Below are 21521 nucleotides of genomic sequence, written 5' to 3'. Positions count from 1 at the left end.
ATAGTATTCAAATTTACATAATACATATCAAAGGTGACAAAGGGTATTATTTAAGGTTGCTTTCTCGGTTTGTGTCTAACAATTATAAATTCAATATCAAATCCAACATCATTATTCACATGACATACTGAAATATTGATTGCTTCCATCTGATATCATAGATGTTGATAAAAAGTAGAAACATGTCTAATATTATAACTATGTTCAATGATTCTATTAGAAGATAAAAAAAGTGGAATAAAAGTTAGCTCTATTGATTATTAATTTATTATAAATAACCGTGACAAAACATTACGAACGAAATCTTACCCTTAAACTTGATTAACATACTATAGATATTCATTGAAATACTCAAATAAAATAAAATGTGGGGTGCAGCTATTATTATCAGAGGACAATGAATAATCAATCAGCATAGACAAACAAACTTGAAATCATTTTACCTGTTGAGCAATGAATTTCAGCTGAAACCCAACATTGACAGCTTGTTACTGCTATAAAAAAATCATCAGTCATGTTTGTCTCTGTATATGCATAATTCACAACTTTGTTTTTGTACTAACATTGGGGAATAACATAAGGAATTGGGATGATGGGCTGTTTGATAGGAGGCAGTGGTTAGCGGGGGTGGAGGGACATACCTGATCAGCGGGAATGCAGGTGGCACAGCAGTGAGCGTGGAAGAGGCTGCTGCTGCTGCGGCCAACATCACGCATGCCACTAGAGTCTCCCAGGCCACCGTAAGCCATATCGACTCGCCATTTGTTAGCTACCTTCTTATACTACTAAGTGTTGTTTGTCTGCACGTTTGTAATGCTTCATTGTTACTGCAATTTTTTCGATGCAACTAACATTCTGTAACCCAAGTATTCAGTGAAATCTGATCTGACTTTTTTTTTACCAGATACTTTATAATGTGTGTATATACTTATATTATTTTCTGGCAAATAAGACATTTAATATCTTTTAATTGTGCTATGAAAAATGGATTTTAACACTCATAACGTTTATACAATTCTATTATCTATTACATCAATTTCGAGTAATCCAATGAGCTGGATTTCACTGCAATAAAACAACAAACTGCAACTGATCTAGTGTTATTGCATAAATAAGATTTTTAAACAATGGAATGTATCAGAGATATCATTGCTTCCATCTCATGTTGCTTCTAGATTTTTAAAACTAATAATACCGTCAAAATTTTGCTATCATTTCATATTTTATATTAAGATCGAATAAGAGTAAGCTGGTGTATTAATCTTAATATTATTGATGTCGTACAATGGCATGTCAATGCTATCCTTGTCTATCATACAGAACTTTACGGCTAAAATAATTTGAATTTTATTTTGAATGTAGCTTAAATTACATATTTTTGTGATTAAATATAGGACCTTGTATGGTATGATGAAGTTACTTTAGGTTTGCATAACTTTGTTATCTCAAATAAAAAGAAAATATCCAAAGCAATTGAAATATAAGTTTGTAAAAAAATGTGAAATTTTTGATACATTTTAAATGATTGAAATAGTAGTTTAAAATACCAACCTAATGCATTGCATTGCAACATATTGCCTAGAGGAATTTCGAATAAACTAGGTGCTATGTGACAAACTGTTTCTAATTCTACAAAATTAGGTACCTAATTGATATCTATGTTTATACCTATAGGTACAATGGTTATTGGAAAATTACGAAACAGCAGATGGGGTGTCTCTTCCAAGATCGACACTTTATAATCACTACTTACGTCATTGTTCAGACAACAAATTGGATCCTGTGAATGCAGCAAGTTTTGGAAAATTAATTCGCTCTGTATTTCTGGGACTACGTACTAGACGTTTGGGTACTCGGTAAGCGTTCGACATAAACTATTTATCAGCATATGTGATTGCACAATTCGTTTTTTTAAATGAATGGTTCTGATTTTTATTTATATATAGGGGTAACTCCAAATACCATTACTATGGTATTCGCGTCAAACCAAGTTCACCATTGATAATGCTGAATGAAGATGGAACATCTCGTCAACAGCAATCGTCAAATGCTCAAGCCAAACGATTCAAATTTGTTAATCAAAAGCAAGAATCCGCATATGACGGCAATACTCACGCCAACACAAACATTGCTTCCAATACATCTCCTCCACAGTATCATCAATATTTAGGTGAAGCAAGTGGTGCTATTCCAGAATTTCCTGAAATTGACGTCTGTCACGGCTCAACTTTACCTGATGATTGTACATTAGAAGATATTGACACATTCCGCAGTATATATAGGGAACATTGCGAGGCTTTCTTAGATGCAGTTTTGACTTTTGAATTTGCCACAGTTGAGAGTTTGTGGCGAGAGTTTTGGCGCAGTCAAGATAACAATAATGGTGACGAATGTGAGGAAGAAAAGTACCTGTCCAAGTGAGTAGTTTTTCACACATTTTTTATGTTAATTCACCGACCACTAAAGCCAGTCAAATGAAAGATTGAAAAATCATGAAGTGCCTGATGTCAATCTTCCGGCATGTTCTATTTATTCTCATTTCATAACTGTGTGTCAAGTTTACAAACAAACAAATTTATAAAGTTATTGTTTATTTTTATAGGACTAAACTATATCAAATGTGTAAGTGCTCAGCAGTCCAGGATTTCATCAGAAGGGTTGATTATACATTTTACCAAAATCTTGTTGAAGTACTTATGCCAGATGTTCTGCGACCCATTCCCAGTACGTATTTTCTAGATTGACAATGAACAATTTTTGCCACGTTACACGTAATTCTCACAAAATATACTTTATAGTTGGTTCCTGTAATACAGTTTACCTTCAACAATCCTTTCTAACAAATTCTGTCATACAGGTTCTCTTACTCAGTCGATTAGAAACTTTGCTAAAGGTCTTGAATCTTGGTTGACTTCGGCTATGCATGATTGTCCTGAAGAGATGATGCAGATCAAGGTACACGTTATATTTGAGATCTTATTGCTAATAACATCATTTGTTACTATAATTGGAGTGACAGTTTACGGATTTAAATTAACCACTACTATCATTAAATGACTGCTAGTGATTTACTGTTGTATGAAACGCAATTTTTTTTTTTTTTTTGCATTTCAGCTTACAGCTGTATCAGCATTTGCACAAACCTTGCGACGATACACATCGCTCAATCATTTAGCTCAAGCTGCCCGTGCTGTACTACAGAATTCTAGTCAAATTAATCAAATGCTGGCTGATTTGAATCGCGTTGACTTTCACAATGTTCAGGAACAGGTAATTATGATTCAAATTTCACGAATTCGATATTTAACCATAATAATTAATAATCACATGCACTTAAATTCAATTACTGTATATTTTTGACGGTTCATTCATTTCTATCGTTTCAGAATTGCTATAATTTCTGGTTTAATGATTTCACCATCATTGAATACTTTGTAAACAGAAGAAATAAATATGTTTAAAAATGATGAATTTTCAGGCTTCATGGGTATGCCAGTGTGATTACGCAGTTGTACAACGATTGGAAGCTGATTTCAAAGTTACACTACAGCAACAAAATTCATTGGAGCAATGGGCAGTATGGCTGAAAGGCGTTGTTACGCAAGTACTTAAACCCTATGAAGGAAAACCGACCTTCGCTAAAGCTGCTCGTCAATTTTTACTAAAATGGTCCTTCTATAGGTAAATATTTCACTCGGAATACTGTTAATAACTAGTTCTATGAAATTCATTGGTGAAGAATGAATAAGTCTTGATACTTTACTTCCAGCTCAATGGTCATAAGAGATCTTACACTAAGAAGTGCTGCTAGTTTCGGTTCATTTCACCTGATTCGGCTTCTATACGATGAATACATGTTCTACTTGATTGAACACCAAGTAGCAGTTGCTACTGGCACAACACCTATAGCAGTAATGGGTGATGTAAGTGTCCCAAGTATAATCGAACATAAATATATTTGGCCTGGATATAACACGAACATTATTATTGCTCTCTGATTGCAGAAAAATCAAAGCTGTTCACTAATCAATGCATTTGCAGCAACATCGAATGGAGGTAATTTTGTATCATATGATTCTTTATTAGAACCGATCTACTTTATTACATGCTAATTGAGAATACATATAATAAATTAGGTGTCCCTATTACGTATGTAGACGTGGACATGGCAACGCTGCAGGTCAAACAGGTACATATGTACATAAATATGTGTTTATATAGACGTTTATTAATGTGCAATGTTCAGTAGATCCGATATTATTTGACCCCGCGTAGAAACGAAATAGTTCAGGTTTCTCGCATTTAGCTTTTCTCTCTTATGGGAGAAAAATTCATTTCTCACAGTATCTTTCTTCATATCAATTCTACTTTTATTTAGTTGATATATAGTGAGGCAGCAATGAACGATATATCAAATTATAAAATTTATATCTACTTATCTGCTGTTTTTTTTTTCATAATTTTATTCTGTTCCTGTGTCCACTGAATACCTATGATATCTACAATATAATAATATCTACAAAATCGTTCAATTCATCGTTTATGGAACATATCAGAGGGTATAGAAAGAGCATTTTATTTTAAAATATTTATTTGATTGTTGATTGTGTGTAGCTGTTGAATATACTCTGATCTGATTATGTCAGAATACTAAAGGTTCCTAAATTTTTAAATATTGTTTCAGATACATCGAGCACCATCCAATCAAAGCGCATAAAGTTAAGCTAACTGCATATCTTTGCCTGTTAAAATGTGAGTAATTAGTTCAAAGCGATATATTGAGGGGTGAAGCTAATATTAACGCGGGCAGGCCTATTATTCCATACTAGTCCGATAGATTATTATTTTATTTATTGACGAATAGTCGTTGCACTATAATAATATAATGAAGTAATTAGTGACTGCATGCCCACACGAGTCCTGAAATTTCGTACACTTGCATAATAGTGCCTATTAAAACTTTTTATGCAATTTAAAGATCAATTGAATATCTCCAAAAGAGGTGTAAAAACATTTTATGAACTTTTTGGTCAGCAGCAGAAAACCACGTTTCATAATGTTACTGTTTGGTACTTGGCTTTTTTCCTTCTTAATTTGTTCTATGAATTTGAGTTACACCCAGATTTTAGGCATCATATTAAATAATATAGTATAAGCGAGAAAGTACTAAGCTGGTTAAGAACTTCCTGGGATGTAACATTTTATTCTAGCTTCATTTTTACGAATGCAGTGCCGAGATTAGACATTTAGTTTTTTATAAAATGATTGAAAGTTTATTACACTGAGCTATCCGTGATTATAAATCGTTAAATTGATATGCAATACGTTTCAATACGGTTTTGTTAGCAAAATTGTATGTTTCAAACATAATTTTACCAAATGTTCCAGCATGTGATTTATCTTGTTTTATTTACACATGGGGACTCATTGAAAATAAATTCTTGTATTCTTAATTAATGAAGCAAGAAAATTCATTAAAATAATTAAAATGATAATATTTTTTTGAAAAATTCACACAAACAATACTAGATAATTTATTTTGTATGAATTGATTAAGTATGCCAGATTTTTCGATCGTGTATCAAAATACACGTAATAATGTTATATTTATGCACAATACAAGATATTTTTTCAATCCAACTATCATATAATATTCGTTAGGTAATCACTGTTTAAAAGAGATTTCTTACGTGTGATTTGTGTGCCAGATATAAATTTATGAAAAATATTTTTTGTTTACATACCAATGATTGTGAATACCAATTATTACGCCAGTGATTACTAACAAAACATGAACCAAACATTTTAGTATTCGCATATAAATTGATTGGCTAGTTCATAATCGAGCCTATTTATCAAAGCTTGGAGAATGAACGTGCATTTTAAATATACATGTATACAGCATATCATATTTGAGTGGTTAAACTATTTTACAGGCTCGTTACAAACTCAATAGCAGTCAAGTGTCCTCATCCAATTTTTCATTCGTAACCTTTCTTTTTATTTTTAATTATACATGTGAAACCATACTCTTATGAATTGTAAATGGATGTTTAATTGAAGGCATTGTAAATATTTCATACATAGAATTCAATTTAGTTGATTCTATCTGTGTTTTTGGTACTCTACCCATTAATCGACTAACGCCAAAAAATTTGAATAGGTGTTCATTTGTAGTAAGTTCAGTTATGCATTAGATAGTACAGCAGTTTGTTGTCTTTGAATTAAAGAGGGACGCCTTAAATTTTTTTCTCTTGACCTTTTAATAGGGTGTCCAGCGACCGTGAATTTCTGGAAAAGCGGGAATTGTACGGGAAGTTGAAATTGCTCTTGAAAATGCGGGAAACATACGGGCATTTTATATAGCAACCGGGAATTTTTTCATCAAATGGAACTTCCATAAAATTTCGGCCTGGGTCTAATAATGAGAGCCCTTACTCAACTCCTTTTAGATTACAATCATATCTTCGAAATATTATATAATAACTCATCTAGTTATATTATTAATAAATATAAGCTATGTAAGTCTTTCCTTTTTCGCGTCAATTTCCTTAACACATCTCATATACCTACAACTGCCATGGATACATGTCTTAAGCAGGGCATAGGGATGCTCAACCCTTTTTTTCGGGATATCCAACTGATTTGGAAATTTTTGTTCATCGACGAGCATATTATTTACAATAAGTATCATCCGTATTTAAAGATTACTATTTAAAACAGCTAATATTCCGTAGTTATGCAGCTCAAAATAATGTTATGAGTATCCGGGAATTTTCAGAAAATGAGCGGGAAAATACGAGACTTATACGAAAATTTTTAAGTCCTGTGTTGCTGGACACCCTGTTTAACTTAAGTTTTAACATATGCAGTTTCTATAATTCAACGCCTAGGATTTTACCATTTTGAAGTATTCGAATTTCAGAACTAACGAAATGTAGCAATTCTTTGAAAAGCGATGTGACTATAAACTGATATCAATATTTTAATCAACCGTCTAATTTCTACCAGTTGTCGTGGAGTAGTTGGGTAGCTCTCTGTTGAAAACTTGAATTCAATAAAAATTATTTACTGCACAAGACATACGTATTTATAAAATACACGTAATTATTTTTCTATCATAATTTGAATATCTCAAAATCAAAGCACCGTGCTTCAATATTGTTTCTATAAACAATGGCACTGAGATTTAAACATATTGATGAACCAAAAATTGGATATTTCCCATTGCTTATCAAAAATACTTTTGTTATATGTGTATAAGAAACCATTGGTAACAATACATTGCATTCATTTTGTGTTTGTAAATTCAAGAAATGAATTTAGATGCAGATAAATAATTTTCTCGCGTGAATATAAGTTATTTACGATCCAGTTATAAGGCATTTCAGCATTATATTGTAAGCTCTACTCTGTCGTAATTTGCTACTGTCCATCATCTCACTAACATCTGTAATGCATAGGATGTAAACTTATACAGGCTGACTCTGCATCTTATCTCTTTTGTACAGAATGTGTTTGAACGTTAATCGTGACTAGGGTCGCATGTGGAATTCGAGTTACACAAAAATATTTGCAACAATGTTAATGAGTAACTGAGTATTTCTGCAATATCGAGTTCACTGCATATTAGCAACTTAAACTACTATATTTCTGATTATTTATTATACAAAGAGAAACAGACAATGTATGAAATGTACGATTTTTTTCGTTAGGGGTTGATGTGTACACAAGGCTTGATTAAATGGACATACTGTAATAATAATAATAATACTAATAATATTAATGTAGTGCAATCAATATTGCGCACAGTAAATGCACTGTTTTTATAGACGTCGAAAATGAATGTTCCTTAATATGCAGTAAATATTTTAAGGTAATGATGGAATTAATTTCGGTTAAGTCTAAAGTCAATACTTAACGCTTTATTAAATCATCTTGATACAGGGTGTTCAAACAAAATTGTAACTGTCAACGAAAAGAAGATGTAATAGTCAAATAATCAATGTTATTCTATCTGTAATGGAATCAAAATTGATGTTGAATACCCTGTAACATTAAGAGTGTATATTGCAAGTACAGATCTCGCTTCACATATTGCATTATATCACAATTAAATGCGAGCATAATTTTAATGTAGATTATATATAAAGGCATTACGTTAACGTACTAGTCAGAATCTATACAGTAAGTCGAAAACAGGGAATGCGTATTGCATAGCTCGTCGTTTATTTGTCATGTTAGAATTAATTAATGTGCACTGAAAAATATTTCTATAATTATATTGAATGAGCTTATATGTGTAAAAGAAAAACAAAAGAAAAAAAAATTATCAACAACTAAATGTACCTAATTTAAGGATTGATGACAAGTAGGTGTTTTATGGTAATTCTTTGAGGTAATAAAATAAAAACAACAGAATTTAAGAGAAAACAAGTACCAGGTAGAGTGCTGAATATTTCGAGGCTAGTAATATTCAATTACAATATATCACTGCCGTCAACACATGATCGAACTATTCAAAGATTTTGAATCATATTGAGAATTCTAAAATGTAGTGCGGATGGATACTTATTTCTAATGATGTTAAAATATCCAATATTAATCTAAGCTCGGAGTTAATCAAGACTTTATTGATGTATTCACTAGACAAACTTTATAGCCCAAATAATTTGAAAAATCTTTTAGTGCATTATACAGCTGATATATAATGCAATATAGGTACAATAAATAGATGAATGAGAGTGTTCAGATACAATGCAAAGTAAACCTTGGATAGTTATAATTTTGGTCAGTGAATTATTCCACGATGTATAAAAGTGTACAAGATTCCTTAACCCTATTTTTGGGCTTTTTGAGTAACATAAAATTAAAAATATATAGTTTACAGAATTGATATCCGGGCTGATAATTTGATCATTGATATCCAGCACTCTATCCTTATACTCGTTGTATACAAATTTGAGGTTTTATATTTTTCATAAAAGCAAAGTGGCACAAGGTAAAAGTAGCTTATTTCGAACCAAATACTTCAAATGACTCGATATCTAATCAACCAAGTTTCCTATGTTGTGGAATAAAATGGCCTTAAATATTCCCAAAGATGAAAAAAATGAGAGAAAAGTAGATGATAAAAATAAAGTAACTAACAATTGCTGTCCTACTAGAGTTGGGCCAGGGAAAGTCCATTATAATAAAATTGCTTTCTTTATGACGTATAGAAGATATTTTGATACCTTTCAATTTGCACAAGAAACTAAAAATGCATTCATTACTGCTTAGATAAGATTATATGTAAGAAAAAATATAGCTCAAAATAACAACTTATGCAAATATATATACAATATATATACAATATATATATACACATGTATGTATATGTATATATTTATATAATGTGAGAAAACTTAAGGATCATATGAGGTGTGCGATTCGCAAACATTGAATTACATAATAAATATATGTTAAAAGTCATTTCTGTCCATGTTTCTTTTGCGGGTAAACACTACAGCGTGTCAATGACTTATGCATAACAAGTACGACACCAGCACTGACACTGTCATATTGAAGTTACTAGCATAGATTTGATCGCATATCCATTCAATCATCCACACAACGTTACGAGCTCCAGTTGTTAGAATTTAAACATGAGTATATAACACAGTGGTAGGAACTCTTTTATTGTAACGTCACTTGATTTATCAGAGATATTCAATTAAACTTATTATGTTTTCAACAACTAATTTATTTACAGTAAAACTTATGCACGAATATGAGGATTTGATCAAACCTTTGATTGCGTGATGATATTGCCTAGGCTCGATCCTATTTTTGGTAATAAAAAATAATTGATCACTACTATATATATGTTTAAAACTTATTTTCGTTCAAACAAGTAAGTAAGTGAAGTAAGTAAGTAAGTTCGTTCAAGTAAGTGAAGATGGCGTGAATGTCGCGAATGCCACGAATACCTAAATACCATTTGATGGAAAACATACTAATTTGTAACAATGTAATAACCAGGATTCTTCTCTTTTTAGTAACATTTATGCATACTATAGTGACTTTCTAGTCATTTATGCATACCACAGCTTACGCATGTGTATGTAATAAGGAAATGCCTGAAATAACATAACCTCATTTCATCTTGACAATACAAGTAGCGCCGCTTTGGCTGCATTAGTGATAACTCAATGGTTGCATCCACGATTCGCATTTAGAAAATGCATAACCATCATTTGCATTTGTCATTCCCAATTGTATTCGTGATATAAATTTTAGTTTCTGCTTCGAAATTGATAGAAACTAATACACGGAAATACGTTCTAAATATTCACCTTTAATGCTAAACCTGTTGGTTCAAGGTCAGTACGTGTCTACGTTACGTCTTGTGTTTTTTTTTCCAACCATATTACTATCGCTTATTACCACTCTCTTGAATCTGTGATTGCTTAAATTTCTCAGATTACGTACATAATTGATAAAAATCAAAGACGGCTAATAAATCATTCTCAGTAATCGTCAAAGTCTGCCGTGAAATAGTACATCTCATTTTCGCCCAAGTATGTATTCTACAACTCGAAAAGAGGTTATGGCATTGCGCAATATGGACCCTTTAAAATCACATGTTTATTCACTAGATCATTAAAAATTTCTCGTCTTCTGAGTGTATGTAGTTTTCATTCGCATTACGAAAACACTCAGAATTGATCGTGCCTGTCTATGTAGATATTTTTACAATGGAGTTGCCTTTGTAATATGAAAATCTTTCCACCAAATGAGAAGATTGTTGACCCATTTAAAATTAATCAAGACATACGGTCACATAGACTCATTGTCACGCTAGTTTTCACAATTTTCACCGACGTGTAAAACAGAAACGTGAAACTTATAAAATATTACTTATATATATATACATATATATATATTTTTTTTTGCTTCATATCATTTACTAGTCTCACTAAAATGAAAATACTATGGAAATTGAATTTGCTTAAATACTTGTACCTTCACTTGACCACATATCTGCATGCTTCAAAATATAACAAATGTGATAACTTTCCATTGACGCAGTAACATAATGCTGATCATGATTTTGTTTTTACTGACCATATCTTTAATCTATATTTGAGTATTAAGAGGTTGATTCAAATCAATGTATAAATGATAATATGAAATTATGCAGTTTAACTAATTACCAGATATGTTTTTGATTACATAGTTTGAAGCAATAATGTCACAACAAGATGAAACTAAAGAGCCTCTAATTGGGGATTTTAAGAGGCAAAACTTACTACAAATGACAGAAGATGAGCATCTCACTATGATGAACGAAAGGGGTGATCACAATCCGAACCCTGTTCAGAAGAAACATGCATTGACCGAGGCCTTCCTTATAGGAGAATCTGGCAGTCAATCTGCTTCTCAAGATGATGTGATACCACAGTCGTCCTCTGTTTCAATTCCTGATGATAAAACTCATGAAACTGATCAAGATACTGGCGATAAACGTATACGCACAGAATCACCTGATAGTGAAATAGTTGTTATCGATGATAACGGTGAACATAGTTAGTGTAACTTCTTTTAAATTCTATATCAAGATTTGACATCCGTTGTGACAGACACGAGACGACACGATACGTAATGCATCATATTTTGGCATAGATCTGCAGTCACGTTGTATTAGTATTTTTTATATAATCAGTTGAATGCAAGAACTGCAGTCTTGGTCTAGTATTTTTACTAAATAGCACGCAAATAACACTTTAGCTCTTAAATACTTATTGTTTACACTTCACATGATCTTCATGTCAAGATTAATATAAATAATCTTTCCATCTTAAAAATTACACGAGTTGTAATTTTTACACAGTTACCAATCTCAATAGCTAGCACTTGAAATTAGAATAGTAATGATGCAGTTTGATAACTGCACGATTTTAATATTTTGTATATTGGAAAGCAGTTAAATACCCAATTTCTAAAAATCGGGCAGTAAATCAGATTGATTAGTTATATATCGAGATTTGATGTGCTTTCTAACTGTGCAATATATAAGTCACTTCGGGTACCTGATTTCTTATTGCATTTGTATGGCTTCATAGAGGTATATAACAGACAGCTAATAGGATAATGAAATCAATGCTGAACTACACACATAATTTCTATTCTACACAGCACTTATCATAACGTGTACCGTAATAGATCTAATCATGCCGTCTTACTATAGAAAGATACGTAAATATAAAAAATTTCAAGGTGTGCCAATATGTGTATCCCGTACTCAAAATTCAACTGGAGACTGTTTGTGGTTTCATGATGTTTTCTAATATTGAAACGTTACGTTTGATTTGTTACTAAAGTTTTTTGCATGAATTTACTTTATTGATTGCAGAAAGCATCGGATCCGGTCCAGAATATGACGTCGATGCTGGAGTATCTACACACAATACTGATGATAAGGAATATGATACTTCTATTGATAATAACTTACCAGAGACAGTAACGTTACTTACAGCGTCTAGTGGAAGCAAATTGTATCTAGTGGGAACAGCCCATTTCAGTACGGAAAGTCAAAATGATGTTGCCAAAGTAATTAATAATATTTATTGAGTATTGAGAAATACATTATTATGTATTGATGACATTTATATTGGCACAGATGATTCAGGCCGTTCAACCTCATATAGTCATGGTCGAACTCTGTAAAGCTAGGGTCAATATTTTACAACTTGACGAAAAGACAATACTTGAGGAGGCGCAGAAACTTAGTTTTGGTATGTATGAAATATTTAATTGTATCCTATTATTACCTTTTTTCCTGTCATATAAATGAAACCTGCATACTTCTATTCACTGAAAGAGTGAATAAACAATGCCTCAAAACTTATCGTTTCAACTGACAAGATGGTCACCGTTCACTTTCAGAAAATATCCGCAATACAATTCAACAAAATGGGCTTTTCAATGGACTGATGTACATTCTTTTGTTGAACATGTCTGCTCGTCTTACTAAGGAGCTTGGAATGGCTCCTGGTGGAGAATTTCGTCGAGCTTTTGCTGAGGTACAGAGACTATCGTTATAAGAAAACAAGAAACTTCACAGTCTTTGTTCTATCATAAAGATATCACTAATGATTTTTTATTGCATTCCACCAGGCAAAGAATGTACCAAACTGTTTGGTACATATGGGTGATCGGCCAATCAATATAACTATTCAGAGAGCACTGAGCTCACTGTCTTGGTGGCAGACTCTGAAACTTGGATGGCATTTATTGGCATCAACAGGACCAATAAGTAAGGAAGAAGTTGAACGTTGTAAACGCCGAGATTTATTGGAAGAGATGCTTGCTGAGATAACTGGGGAGTTTCCGATACTAGGCGAGGTCTTTGTCAAGGAACGGGATCTCTACCTGACACACTCACTTCAACTCGCATGTCTCCCACAACGCACTGCAACCAGCTTCATGCCAGTTAGAGTAGTAGGTGTTGTTGGAATCGGACATGTATCTGGAATTGTGAAACACTGGGGCAAAGTGAAGACGTCAGAAATTCCACCTATTTTAAGGTCAGTCAATTTTCGAAATACAAAACTTTTAAACATTCCTTGATCAGCACTGCGAACATTTCTTTTTACGCTCTGATTCAATCTGAGACTTGACCAAAAATATCAAGTTCAAAAATTATATTTTGATTTATTGTAATTTTCTGTTACTTTTATTCTTACAGAATACCTCCACCATCACTGTCAAGCAAAGTTTTACGTTTCACTGTGAAAGCTTCATTTGTTGGTGCAATTATTTTCATAGGATATAAGATTATTCCAATGCCATCTGGCGAAACTATTCAATCACTCAAGTCATCGGTCGGAGGCTTTTGGAAGGTTAGTGCTACCCGATAAACAAACTCTGTTGTCGTTCACCTACCATTTATTAACGCATTTTTATCTCAACCAAATATTTTTCTTTCTTTTAATTTCCGTGCTGCTTTCTTCTGAAGTATCTATTGAGTTGCTTCAAATTTGTTGACTCAAATTTATTATAACGATGGAAGCGAAAGGTTGTGAAGATCTGTACGAACATGTACAGGCAGATATTATTTACATAGTCAAAAACATACCTGGGCCAGGTGTAGATCTTGAAGAGTTTGAATCTGAATTTTCAAGCGGTTGCATGTGTGATCAGATGTGCGTGGAAAATTGTTCCTGCACTCGTTTTTCTATCAATTACGTAAACGACTGTATTTTAGATGAAAAAATATCAGGTCCCGTTGTTGAGTGCAATGATCATTGTAAGTGCCGCAATAATTGCGGAAACAGACTAGTACAATATGGTCCGTTGGATTGTTTAGTAGTGTCACAAACAGAACTGAAGGGTTACGGTTTGAAAACTATGAAAATAATTAAAAAGGGACAATTCATATGTGAATATGCTGGCGAGGTAATAGGAATAGAGGAGGCAAAATGTAGAATAGAAACAAACAAACGTGGGAAATCAATGAATTATGTTTTGACTGTTTCCGAGCATTTAATTCATCGAACTATAAAAACTTATATTGATCCAAAGTTTTTTGGAAACATCGGCCGATATTGCAACCATAGCTGTGAACCTAATGCTACCCTCGTGCCAGTTAGAATAGAAGGAATAGTGCCTAGATTATGTTTATTTGCGTCAAGTGATATAGGAGAAGGTGAAGAAATTACCTTCAATTACGCGGGGGAAGAAGCAAATTCCGTCCACAATCTTAGTGATACGCCCTGCCTTTGCGGTTCTTCTAACTGCGTTCGTTATTTACCACATCACCCAATTATGTGAAAATGGATCACTACATAAAAATCGTTCAATAATGAAAGCAGGAGAATTAGTGAAACATTGTACAGTAACTTGTACACCCTTAATAGGAATATATTCTCAATCGTTATACATTTGTTTAAAGTTTCGCAAATATTTTGATAACATTTTTACGTTGCTTTTCTCACAAATTGAATTATGCAATTTGGGATACCTGTCAATACGTGAAATAAAATACTGTCAAATTAAAAAAAAAATAACCATCTTTTGGTAGTTAATAATACTTTTTTTTTTCAAGATTATGACTTCTAAAATTGAGATGTGAGCAATTCAACCAAGTTTGTACAGTTAATAGCTTTATAGATCTTGATGGAATTAGTTAAAGGTATCATCAAGCTTGGATCATTCGAAATATATTAACAATTTCAGTTTGTAAACTGGAACAAATGTTTGCTTACATTTAAAACTTTGAAGACAGGGCGCGGGAATGCGGCAACTTTGCTTGTCTCTCGCATTAATTTAATCTGCTAGTTGGAGTAATGAATGAAAAATTATGGAAAGATAAAAAATATGTTATTTACGAAATAAATCACAACTAATATTTAAAAAGTTGAGGAATCTTGAAGATGATCCTGAATTCGGGGGGGATTAGAGAACTCAGTGAAGACTGAAGACACAAGACAAATATATAATAAAATGAATAAAAAAGAAATATAATATAAGAAAAAGTATTTAAAACTCTAAATATGATAATCATGTTATGAGCCATTATACATGATTTCGAGTAGACTAAATTCGTGAATTCTCTTTTTAGCTACTTACCAATAATATTTTCACAATAATGCTTGCAAATTCTTCAAACGACAACTAAGCGAACTTCCGATTAGCTATTGCAAATACAAAGTATTGAGAGCAATCGTCGCTGTAGAAATAGATATATGCTTGGGAAGGGGATAGTCAAGATTTTTTATAATTTATATTGTTGCCTGTTAAGTCAAACAATGTATATGTTAATCACTCAACATTGTATCAATAAAATACATAAATTATTCATTTTTCCGTCACAAATAATTAATGTAGATAGTAACAAAATATTGTACATGTTGGTTGGTATAATCCCATATTAATTTCTTTGAAAGTTAAGAAATCTTACAACCAGTTCAATTGGAGAATTTTCTTTATCCAGATTCCACTTGATTGATATTTTTATTGCATCTCAATAGAGTCAGTAAATTGAAACCTATTGATATGTGTAAATGGATATAATAAATATTCATTATATTTTTGGAATTGTCTTGGGTTTGTTAGTGGCTTTATGTTATATTAATAATTACTGATAGTTGCACACAGGCAATGAATTGGTAACCTCTGCAGTCATAATTCGGAAAGGTAAATAAAGGTGATATATAAATGGTATTGCCATATCGTGAACTCAGATACATTAATAGTATTGCCAGTTAAAAAGTAATATTGCATACCGAATGATTGTGGTGTCAGTTCAATATAAAAAAAAAGGCCAATCTAAAACCATGCCTTCAATCATGTACACTGAGTCACCTCACAAATTGTCAGCTAGTGATGTTGATATTTTTGCAATAAATACAATAAGAGTTATTTTCAGCATCAACTACAAGTGAGTATTAACATAATGAATGCATAAATAAAAGTAGAAATCTTTGTGAAATGCAGAGAATTTGAATCAGACGTTGTTGTTGTCGTGTACATCACATAGTTGTCTCCAGCATAACCTCTTGATCCAAGCCCTGTTATTCTATAAGTTGCACCGCTTTCAGGATAATTAGTGAGCTCATCATCTGACAAACCCTTTTTCGCGGTGGTTACATATAATTCATCCAATTCTTGTCCACCCCAAGCTAATGATGTCACTTTTGAAGAGTTGAGTGGAATAGACATCAGTAATGATCCGTTTGTAGGGTTCACAACTATCACCTATTCAATTATATCCCACGAATTATGTGCAAATTTATAAGACAAATCATTGACAGAATGAGAATTCTGTAGTTATTTGATATTTCATCGTTGACGCGATATTTCAGATATTTTTACCTGGTATCCACCATAGCATGCTAGCCAAAGATTTCCATCAGTATCAATTGTAAACCCATCGCTGGTACCATTTATTGCTTGTTCGGTAAAATTGAATAAGTGTTGTCGGTTGCCTAAACAAGTTCTCAGATTTATTACTTGAATCTAAAACTGTAAGTTTTTTAGGACACGTAGATAATTGACGGGGATCCCAACTTACTCAATGGATTGTCAGCAGTTGCATTGAAGTCAAAGGAATCAATGGTATTATCACCAGTGTCTGTGTAATACATAATAGTTCCGTCCGCAGACCATGCTAAACCGTTTGAAATCAAAAGATCTTCTAATTGTGTTGTGATTGAGCTATATGGTGTTACTCGATATAATTTCCCAGTTCTCTCTGTTATTACATCAGCCGTAACCTCTGGCCCCATAGTTCCTGTAAATAAATGATAATTTCGAATTATTGAATTGCTAAGAGGAATCGGTGAGCTGTGGAATTAATCAATTCACAATCACATATCCGCAAATCTTCTGCATGCCAATTACAAAGTAGAAATGCACATTATTTTTTAGAGATGTTGTTGGTTCAAATAAGAGTCAGGAGAAAACAAGCAAAATCTTATAAAAATGATTCTTGACTTTGTCACATAAAATAACTTGTCACCAACATTTCTATACAGAATTACATGTTTACCTGCCCAAAGTGTTCCAGAGCGGTCCACTTTTGCATCATTAAATCTAGAACCATCTGAATCTTGTATTGCGCTATAAATAATTGATGATTCTGGCGTTGAATCCTGCTGTCCATCCCATATAACATGTCTTATATCTAATTCTGTTGAAATTAAGAATTCATCTGTTGTTCCTGCTATCGGTATGATAAAAGTTACCGCCCCACCATCTAAAAAAAAAAAACAATTAAACCACATCGTTAGGGTAGCCTTGATTGTTGACGTAATCTATTAGAAATCTGAAATCAGCCTATAAATCAATATTTTTCAACTCGCATTGGTTGAGTTTCCTTCACACCTACGATAGTAATTTGTATTTGCCCATTCCTTCCATCATAAGATATCATTTAATCAGTGTACTGCAATTATTGCTATCAATCCTGTTATCTTTCCACTAAACAGACATCGATAAGCGAGATTAATCAGTTTCTCACATCAAAAAATAAGCACCATTATAACATTTACATGATTTTGCAAACTAATTTTTTATTTCGTAAATACCTGGTATGACCATTCAAGCCTTCTTTAATTTAATGTCTCGTGTTTCCTATCAAAATATGGTGAAGCTTACTATGTCATTCCATCTTGTCTACTGAAACTGACCATTCCCAACATTTAAGACATTATGATTTTGTTTTAGTCATGAATAATGCATACAATTAAAATGCTTGTGGCTTTAACTAAACTGTTAATAGGTATTAACAATATGTTGATTGTGATTTTGATAATGCGCTTGATTACAGGAAATAATTCATTTACGAATGAACTATTTCGTATCTGACTGCACAGATTAATTTCATTTTGCAAAACCATAAATTGAATATTGTCACTTCTATTAAATTTTACTTGCTAATGTTTATGGATCTAAATTTTATCAAAATATCTTACCAAGTGTAGTATAGTTGTGAACACCAGTTGAAGGATCGTAAACATGAATGGTTGAGTTAGTAATATCTACGAAGTATAATAATTGAGTCAATGCATTCCAATGTGGGCCTTCGCCCAACAGAAGAGGCTCAGTAATTTGTTCCACTTTGTAGCCCCATGATGGACTCAACAAACACAGCAGCATACACAATCTAAGCATTGTTTGCAAAATTTCAAAGCCGGTCCAAAATGCACTGTAAAAATCATTAATCCCATTGTAAATTTTAATTATTATTTTCTGTTTAATGAAACTGTATTCTAAAGTTCAGTTATAGATAAAAAAATTTTCTAAAAATGCAAGTTGCCGAGAATATAATAAAGAATTTTACTTACATTTATGTCAATAAATTTTCTGCTCGAATTAGAAATAATATAACATGAACCTAGACGTCAAGAGCGATAAATGAACCAGAGTTGTGAATTTACTATCAGCAGCACATTCGACCTCATTGGTTGCGAACGGGATCCTGAACAGCAGAAACTCTTTGGAATTTGATTTGTAAATGTACTTATATATGAACCTGTCAGAGTTAAGATGACAATCAAACCTATATCTTAATTAGCTTTGTTTTCTTGTGTTTTCTTACTGCTATCACAGATATAAATTAATCCTAAGTACTCTCCATATGACCAGATACGTCGAGTTTCAATAAAATATCGTAAACACTTATGATATACACTCGTGATTTCTATCTATGCGCGTTGATGTTAAAATTTAAATATCTTGTAACTCTCAGGAGTTATTAGAGAATATAGCTGGGTTCGTTAAGCCGAAAGAAGTCATCAAACAGTTCTAATTAAGTCAAGCTAGGAAAATGATTTTATTGACGATACGTGTTTACGGTTTAAAGTTTGAAACATGGATTAGATTTCATCTATTGTAACAATATTACAGATTAGTAAAGTATAATTTAGCTTCAAAACGATTCTTGGCAAAATAATTTCTCTAGAATAAATTAGATGTTATTTAATTGGTATACAGCGAACAGAAGTGACATGCAAAAAAAATATTAATATTCAATATTCGGCAACATGAAAAAACAGTATTTTAAAAATGACGTAAACAGTGGCTGTAACTAAGTATTAAGCAACAGTAAAAGACACGTAGTTATTGACATTTTAATGAAATGGATACTTTATAAATGGTCAGTTTTGAAAATAAGAGACTTAGCTATCGTGGGTGATTATGCCTTATCCATTTCTTTGGTTCAGAGGTGTGATATAAAAATAATTGATGTGTAATTTCCAATATTTCACGGACATGTTAATGAGTCGGATGTGGGATCAAAACGATGTCGTCCTTATTACATGAGATCATCTGATTCATTCCATGGGATTACAGTACGTAGCATGAATCTTGATATTTGCCCTTGGTGAATGAATTGGACAAGCATTAACTCATAAACTGTATATGAACTAGTGCTAATTTGTAATTAATTTGAGCAGTATGATAAACATAAAATTGCACTCTCCAGACAAGCATGGAATGATATGGACTCAAGTACCGTCAAAAATTGTTTCTCTGAATTTTTATTAACATATTAACGATAAGATATATAATACAAGTATGAGTGATAACAGAAATGATATACTATTTTGTGTATGTACAGTAGTCTATCCTGACTGGGTTGCTGTAGTCTGCTGGTTACTATCCTCACGACTGTATCTCCAGCGCCACCAAGCCACCTTCATTCTGTCCCAAATGTTGTCTAAAGAATCCATTGCTGGCCTAACGTCTAGCAGTGCAAATGTATATTTTTCATCAACGTCTCCGCCATCGTAATAATCAATTACGTATCTCACATCTTTCCCACATCGGTCCACAATCCAATCGTGGCGATCGAAAGGTAGTTCATACCTTCAACAAAATACGTAATATGATATTATTACTACACATTATATAAGGCTGAAATGAATTAAGAATAATTATGGATATTTCTTTCAACATACCCCATCCAGTGGCGAATTCGAGCACGTGGAGAATATTTGGTTGCATTGCCACCAAAGCTTCGCAATCTGGGATTACCGCATTCCCTAGCATGAAGTGCTTCCCACTTGAGTACCTCTTGCCAAGCCTGCTCGTTATTAGCATTGTGAATCTTGATTATGTCATCCATATCTTTTGGTGCCAAGTCGTCATTTTTCCAGCGCCAACCTTTTCTCAACATGGCATTCCAGAACATCTGTTGAGATGGGTACACCCAGAAACTACCTTCATCACTTGCCTTTGGGATTGAAGATACTTGCCTCTCTGTGGGCAGTGGAAAAGGCTGATCGGGTGCAGGCTGCTGATTACCCGCAGGCATCTGGTATTGAGATGATATTTTACTTAGTCAATCATTCATTTGTTATGATAAACAATGGAACAATAGTTTGTGCTAAGATAACAGCGTTCTATCAAACAATCACGTGTGCATTAAGATTTTGTAATATCAAGGTTGTCGAAGAATAATCCGATGTTTTCTTCACGTTCAAACTGGAGTTTTCTTTTTTCAGTTAACATGCAACACATTAATATTTTGCTTATAATGAGAACTTTGGATTACAAACCAAATATGTGAAACAATAAAACAATATTCATTCTAAATTATTCCCTCATTTAGATTTCAATGAAATGTACAATTTTTTGGTGAGCACAAAATCACTAAAGAAGAATGAAAGATGGGAATGATAATAGTATAGGGCCATTGCAATCACAGCTCACTTACTACAAATAGACTGATTTTTTACATAGAGAAGAAAACACTCGGAGTCGTTTTTCCTATCTTTGATCATAGCGACTATGACTGCACTAACCATATTAAGAGGATTAATGTCACCATCTGCAACATTAGCTATGGGACATTCACTGACAATTTTAGTCGACTGTTCAGGTTTAGGCTTATGCATGGGGCATTCCGGAGGAGGCTCGCCTTCAAAGGACTTGTGAACATGTGGCTTGGATTTAACATGAGGCTCTTGCAATACTGGTGATATCACTTCCGTAGCTGCGACCGAGGCTGATGTAAGTGTATTACCCAT

At 32.8% G+C, this 21521-nt stretch overlaps 5 protein-coding genes and 1 long non-coding RNA gene across 15 annotated transcripts in view; 3 read left to right on the top strand and 3 right to left on the bottom strand.

Annotated features, from left to right (window-relative positions):
• Positions 1 to 9474, top strand: part of Rfx (regulatory transcription factor Rfx) — an 18654-nt gene extending 9180 nt beyond the window's left edge. For 3 of the 4 annotated variants that reach the window (XM_046623859.2, XM_046623856.2, XM_046623858.2), the window contains exons 9-19: positions 609 to 764; positions 1675 to 1856; positions 1947 to 2417; positions 2603 to 2724; positions 2858 to 2955; positions 3115 to 3270; positions 3479 to 3681; positions 3770 to 3923; positions 4005 to 4056; positions 4137 to 4189; positions 4685 to 9474. In XM_046623859.2, coding sequence (XP_046479815.1) covers positions 609 to 764; positions 1675 to 1856; positions 1947 to 2417; positions 2603 to 2724; positions 2858 to 2955; positions 3115 to 3270; positions 3479 to 3681; positions 3770 to 3923; positions 4005 to 4056; positions 4137 to 4189; positions 4685 to 4717 — 1680 coding nt within the window. In that variant the 3' untranslated portion in view covers positions 4718 to 9474. The remainder of the gene's footprint in view (positions 1 to 608; positions 765 to 1674; positions 1857 to 1946; positions 2418 to 2602; positions 2725 to 2857; positions 2956 to 3114; positions 3271 to 3478; positions 3682 to 3769; positions 3924 to 4004; positions 4057 to 4136; positions 4190 to 4684) is intronic. The other variant, XM_046623857.2, reaches the window with a different exon arrangement.
• On the bottom strand, positions 2519 to 10190 carry LOC124217807 (uncharacterized). Its single transcript, XR_006882919.2, has 3 exons — positions 9791 to 10190; positions 2822 to 2932; positions 2519 to 2735 (listed from the first exon to the last, which is right to left on the bottom strand). It is a non-coding gene; the product is annotated as an uncharacterized lncRNA (long non-coding RNA).
• Positions 9911 to 20786, top strand: LOC124217803 (traB domain-containing protein). 6 transcript variants are annotated; one of them, XM_046623864.2, is made up of 8 exons: positions 9911 to 10012; positions 11222 to 11570; positions 12398 to 12594; positions 12665 to 12779; positions 12931 to 13067; positions 13162 to 13571; positions 13733 to 13886; positions 20649 to 20786. In XM_046623864.2, exons 1-8 carry the CDS (start codon positions 9950 to 9952, stop codon positions 20688 to 20690), a joined length of 1467 nt encoding a protein of 488 aa, XP_046479820.1. In that variant the 5' UTR covers positions 9911 to 9949; the 3' UTR covers positions 20691 to 20786. The 6 variants fall into 6 exon arrangements, with proteins under 6 accessions (XP_046479820.1, XP_046479822.1, XP_046479821.1 ...); XM_046623866.2 differs by lacking the exon at positions 20649 to 20786 and adding an exon at positions 20111 to 20286; XM_046623865.2 differs by lacking the exon at positions 20649 to 20786 and adding an exon at positions 17026 to 17162.
• Positions 14050 to 15864, top strand: LOC138190927 (histone-lysine N-methyltransferase SETMAR). Its single transcript, XM_069135785.1, has one exon. It carries the CDS (start codon positions 14050 to 14052, stop codon positions 14815 to 14817), a length of 768 nt encoding a protein of 255 aa, XP_068991886.1. The 3' UTR covers positions 14818 to 15864.
• Positions 14585 to 18960, bottom strand: LOC124217804 (regucalcin-like). 2 transcript variants are annotated; one of them, XM_046623870.2, is made up of 6 exons: positions 18834 to 18960; positions 18462 to 18694; positions 17537 to 17743; positions 17060 to 17278; positions 16861 to 16973; positions 14585 to 16743 (listed from the first exon to the last, which is right to left on the bottom strand). In XM_046623870.2, exons 2-6 carry the CDS (start codon positions 18658 to 18660, stop codon positions 16417 to 16419), a joined length of 1065 nt encoding a protein of 354 aa, XP_046479826.1. In that variant the 5' UTR covers positions 18661 to 18694; positions 18834 to 18960; the 3' UTR covers positions 14585 to 16416. The 2 variants fall into 2 exon arrangements, with proteins under 2 accessions (XP_046479826.1, XP_046479827.1); XM_046623871.2 differs by lacking the exons at positions 18462 to 18694; positions 18834 to 18960 and adding an exon at positions 18075 to 18159.
• Positions 20015 to 21521, bottom strand: Cchl (Cytochrome c heme lyase). The gene is made up of 3 exons (XM_046623872.1): positions 21297 to 21521; positions 20451 to 20806; positions 20015 to 20358 (listed from the first exon to the last, which is right to left on the bottom strand). Exons 1-3 carry the CDS (start codon positions 21519 to 21521, stop codon positions 20115 to 20117), a joined length of 825 nt encoding a protein of 274 aa, XP_046479828.1. The 3' UTR covers positions 20015 to 20114.

The sequence above is a fragment of the Neodiprion pinetum genome, chromosome 4, assembly GCF_021155775.2.
Source record: "Neodiprion pinetum isolate iyNeoPine1 chromosome 4, iyNeoPine1.2, whole genome shotgun sequence".
NCBI lineage: Eukaryota > Metazoa > Arthropoda > Insecta > Hymenoptera > Diprionidae > Neodiprion > Neodiprion pinetum.
Note: the sequence above shows the minus strand (reverse complement) of the source record. Positions and strands in the feature narration are given on the sequence as shown.

Bases quoted from the DNA above. Each gene is read 5' to 3' on its own strand.
- LOC124217804 (XM_046623870.2), bottom strand. From the start codon at position 18,660: ATGCTTAGATTGTGTATGCTGCTGTGTTTGTTGAGTCCATCATGGGGC. The intron at 17,744-18,461 runs GTAAGATATTTT...TTTTTTTTTTAG, and splicing joins TCACAACTATACTACACTTG to ATGGTGGGGCGGTAACTTTT. The intron at 16,744-16,860 runs GTAAAAATATCT...ATAATTGAATAG, and splicing joins CATGCTATGGTGGATACCAG to GTGATAGTTGTGAACCCTAC.
- Cchl (XM_046623872.1), bottom strand. From the start codon at position 21,521: ATGGGTAATACACTTACATCAGCCTCGGTCGCAGCTACGGAAGTGATA. The intron at 20,807-21,296 runs GTTAGTGCAGTC...TCTCAATACCAG, and splicing joins ACATTAATCCTCTTAATATG to ATGCCTGCGGGTAATCAGCA. The intron at 20,359-20,450 runs GTATGTTGAAAG...ATTTTGTTGAAG, and splicing joins CGAATTCGCCACTGGATGGG to GTATGAACTACCTTTCGATC.
- LOC138190927 (XM_069135785.1), top strand. From the start codon at position 14,050: ATGGAAGCGAAAGGTTGTGAAGATCTGTACGAACATGTACAGGCAGAT.
- LOC124217803 (XM_046623863.2), top strand. From the start codon at position 9,950: ATGTCGCGAATGCCACGAATACCTAAATACCATTTGATGGAAAACATA. The intron at 12,780-12,930 runs GTATGTATGAAA...GTTCACTTTCAG, and splicing joins GGCGCAGAAACTTAGTTTTG to AAAATATCCGCAATACAATT. The intron at 13,887-14,002 runs GTTAGTGCTACC...TTTCTTCTGAAG, and splicing joins CGGTCGGAGGCTTTTGGAAG to TATCTATTGAGTTGCTTCAA.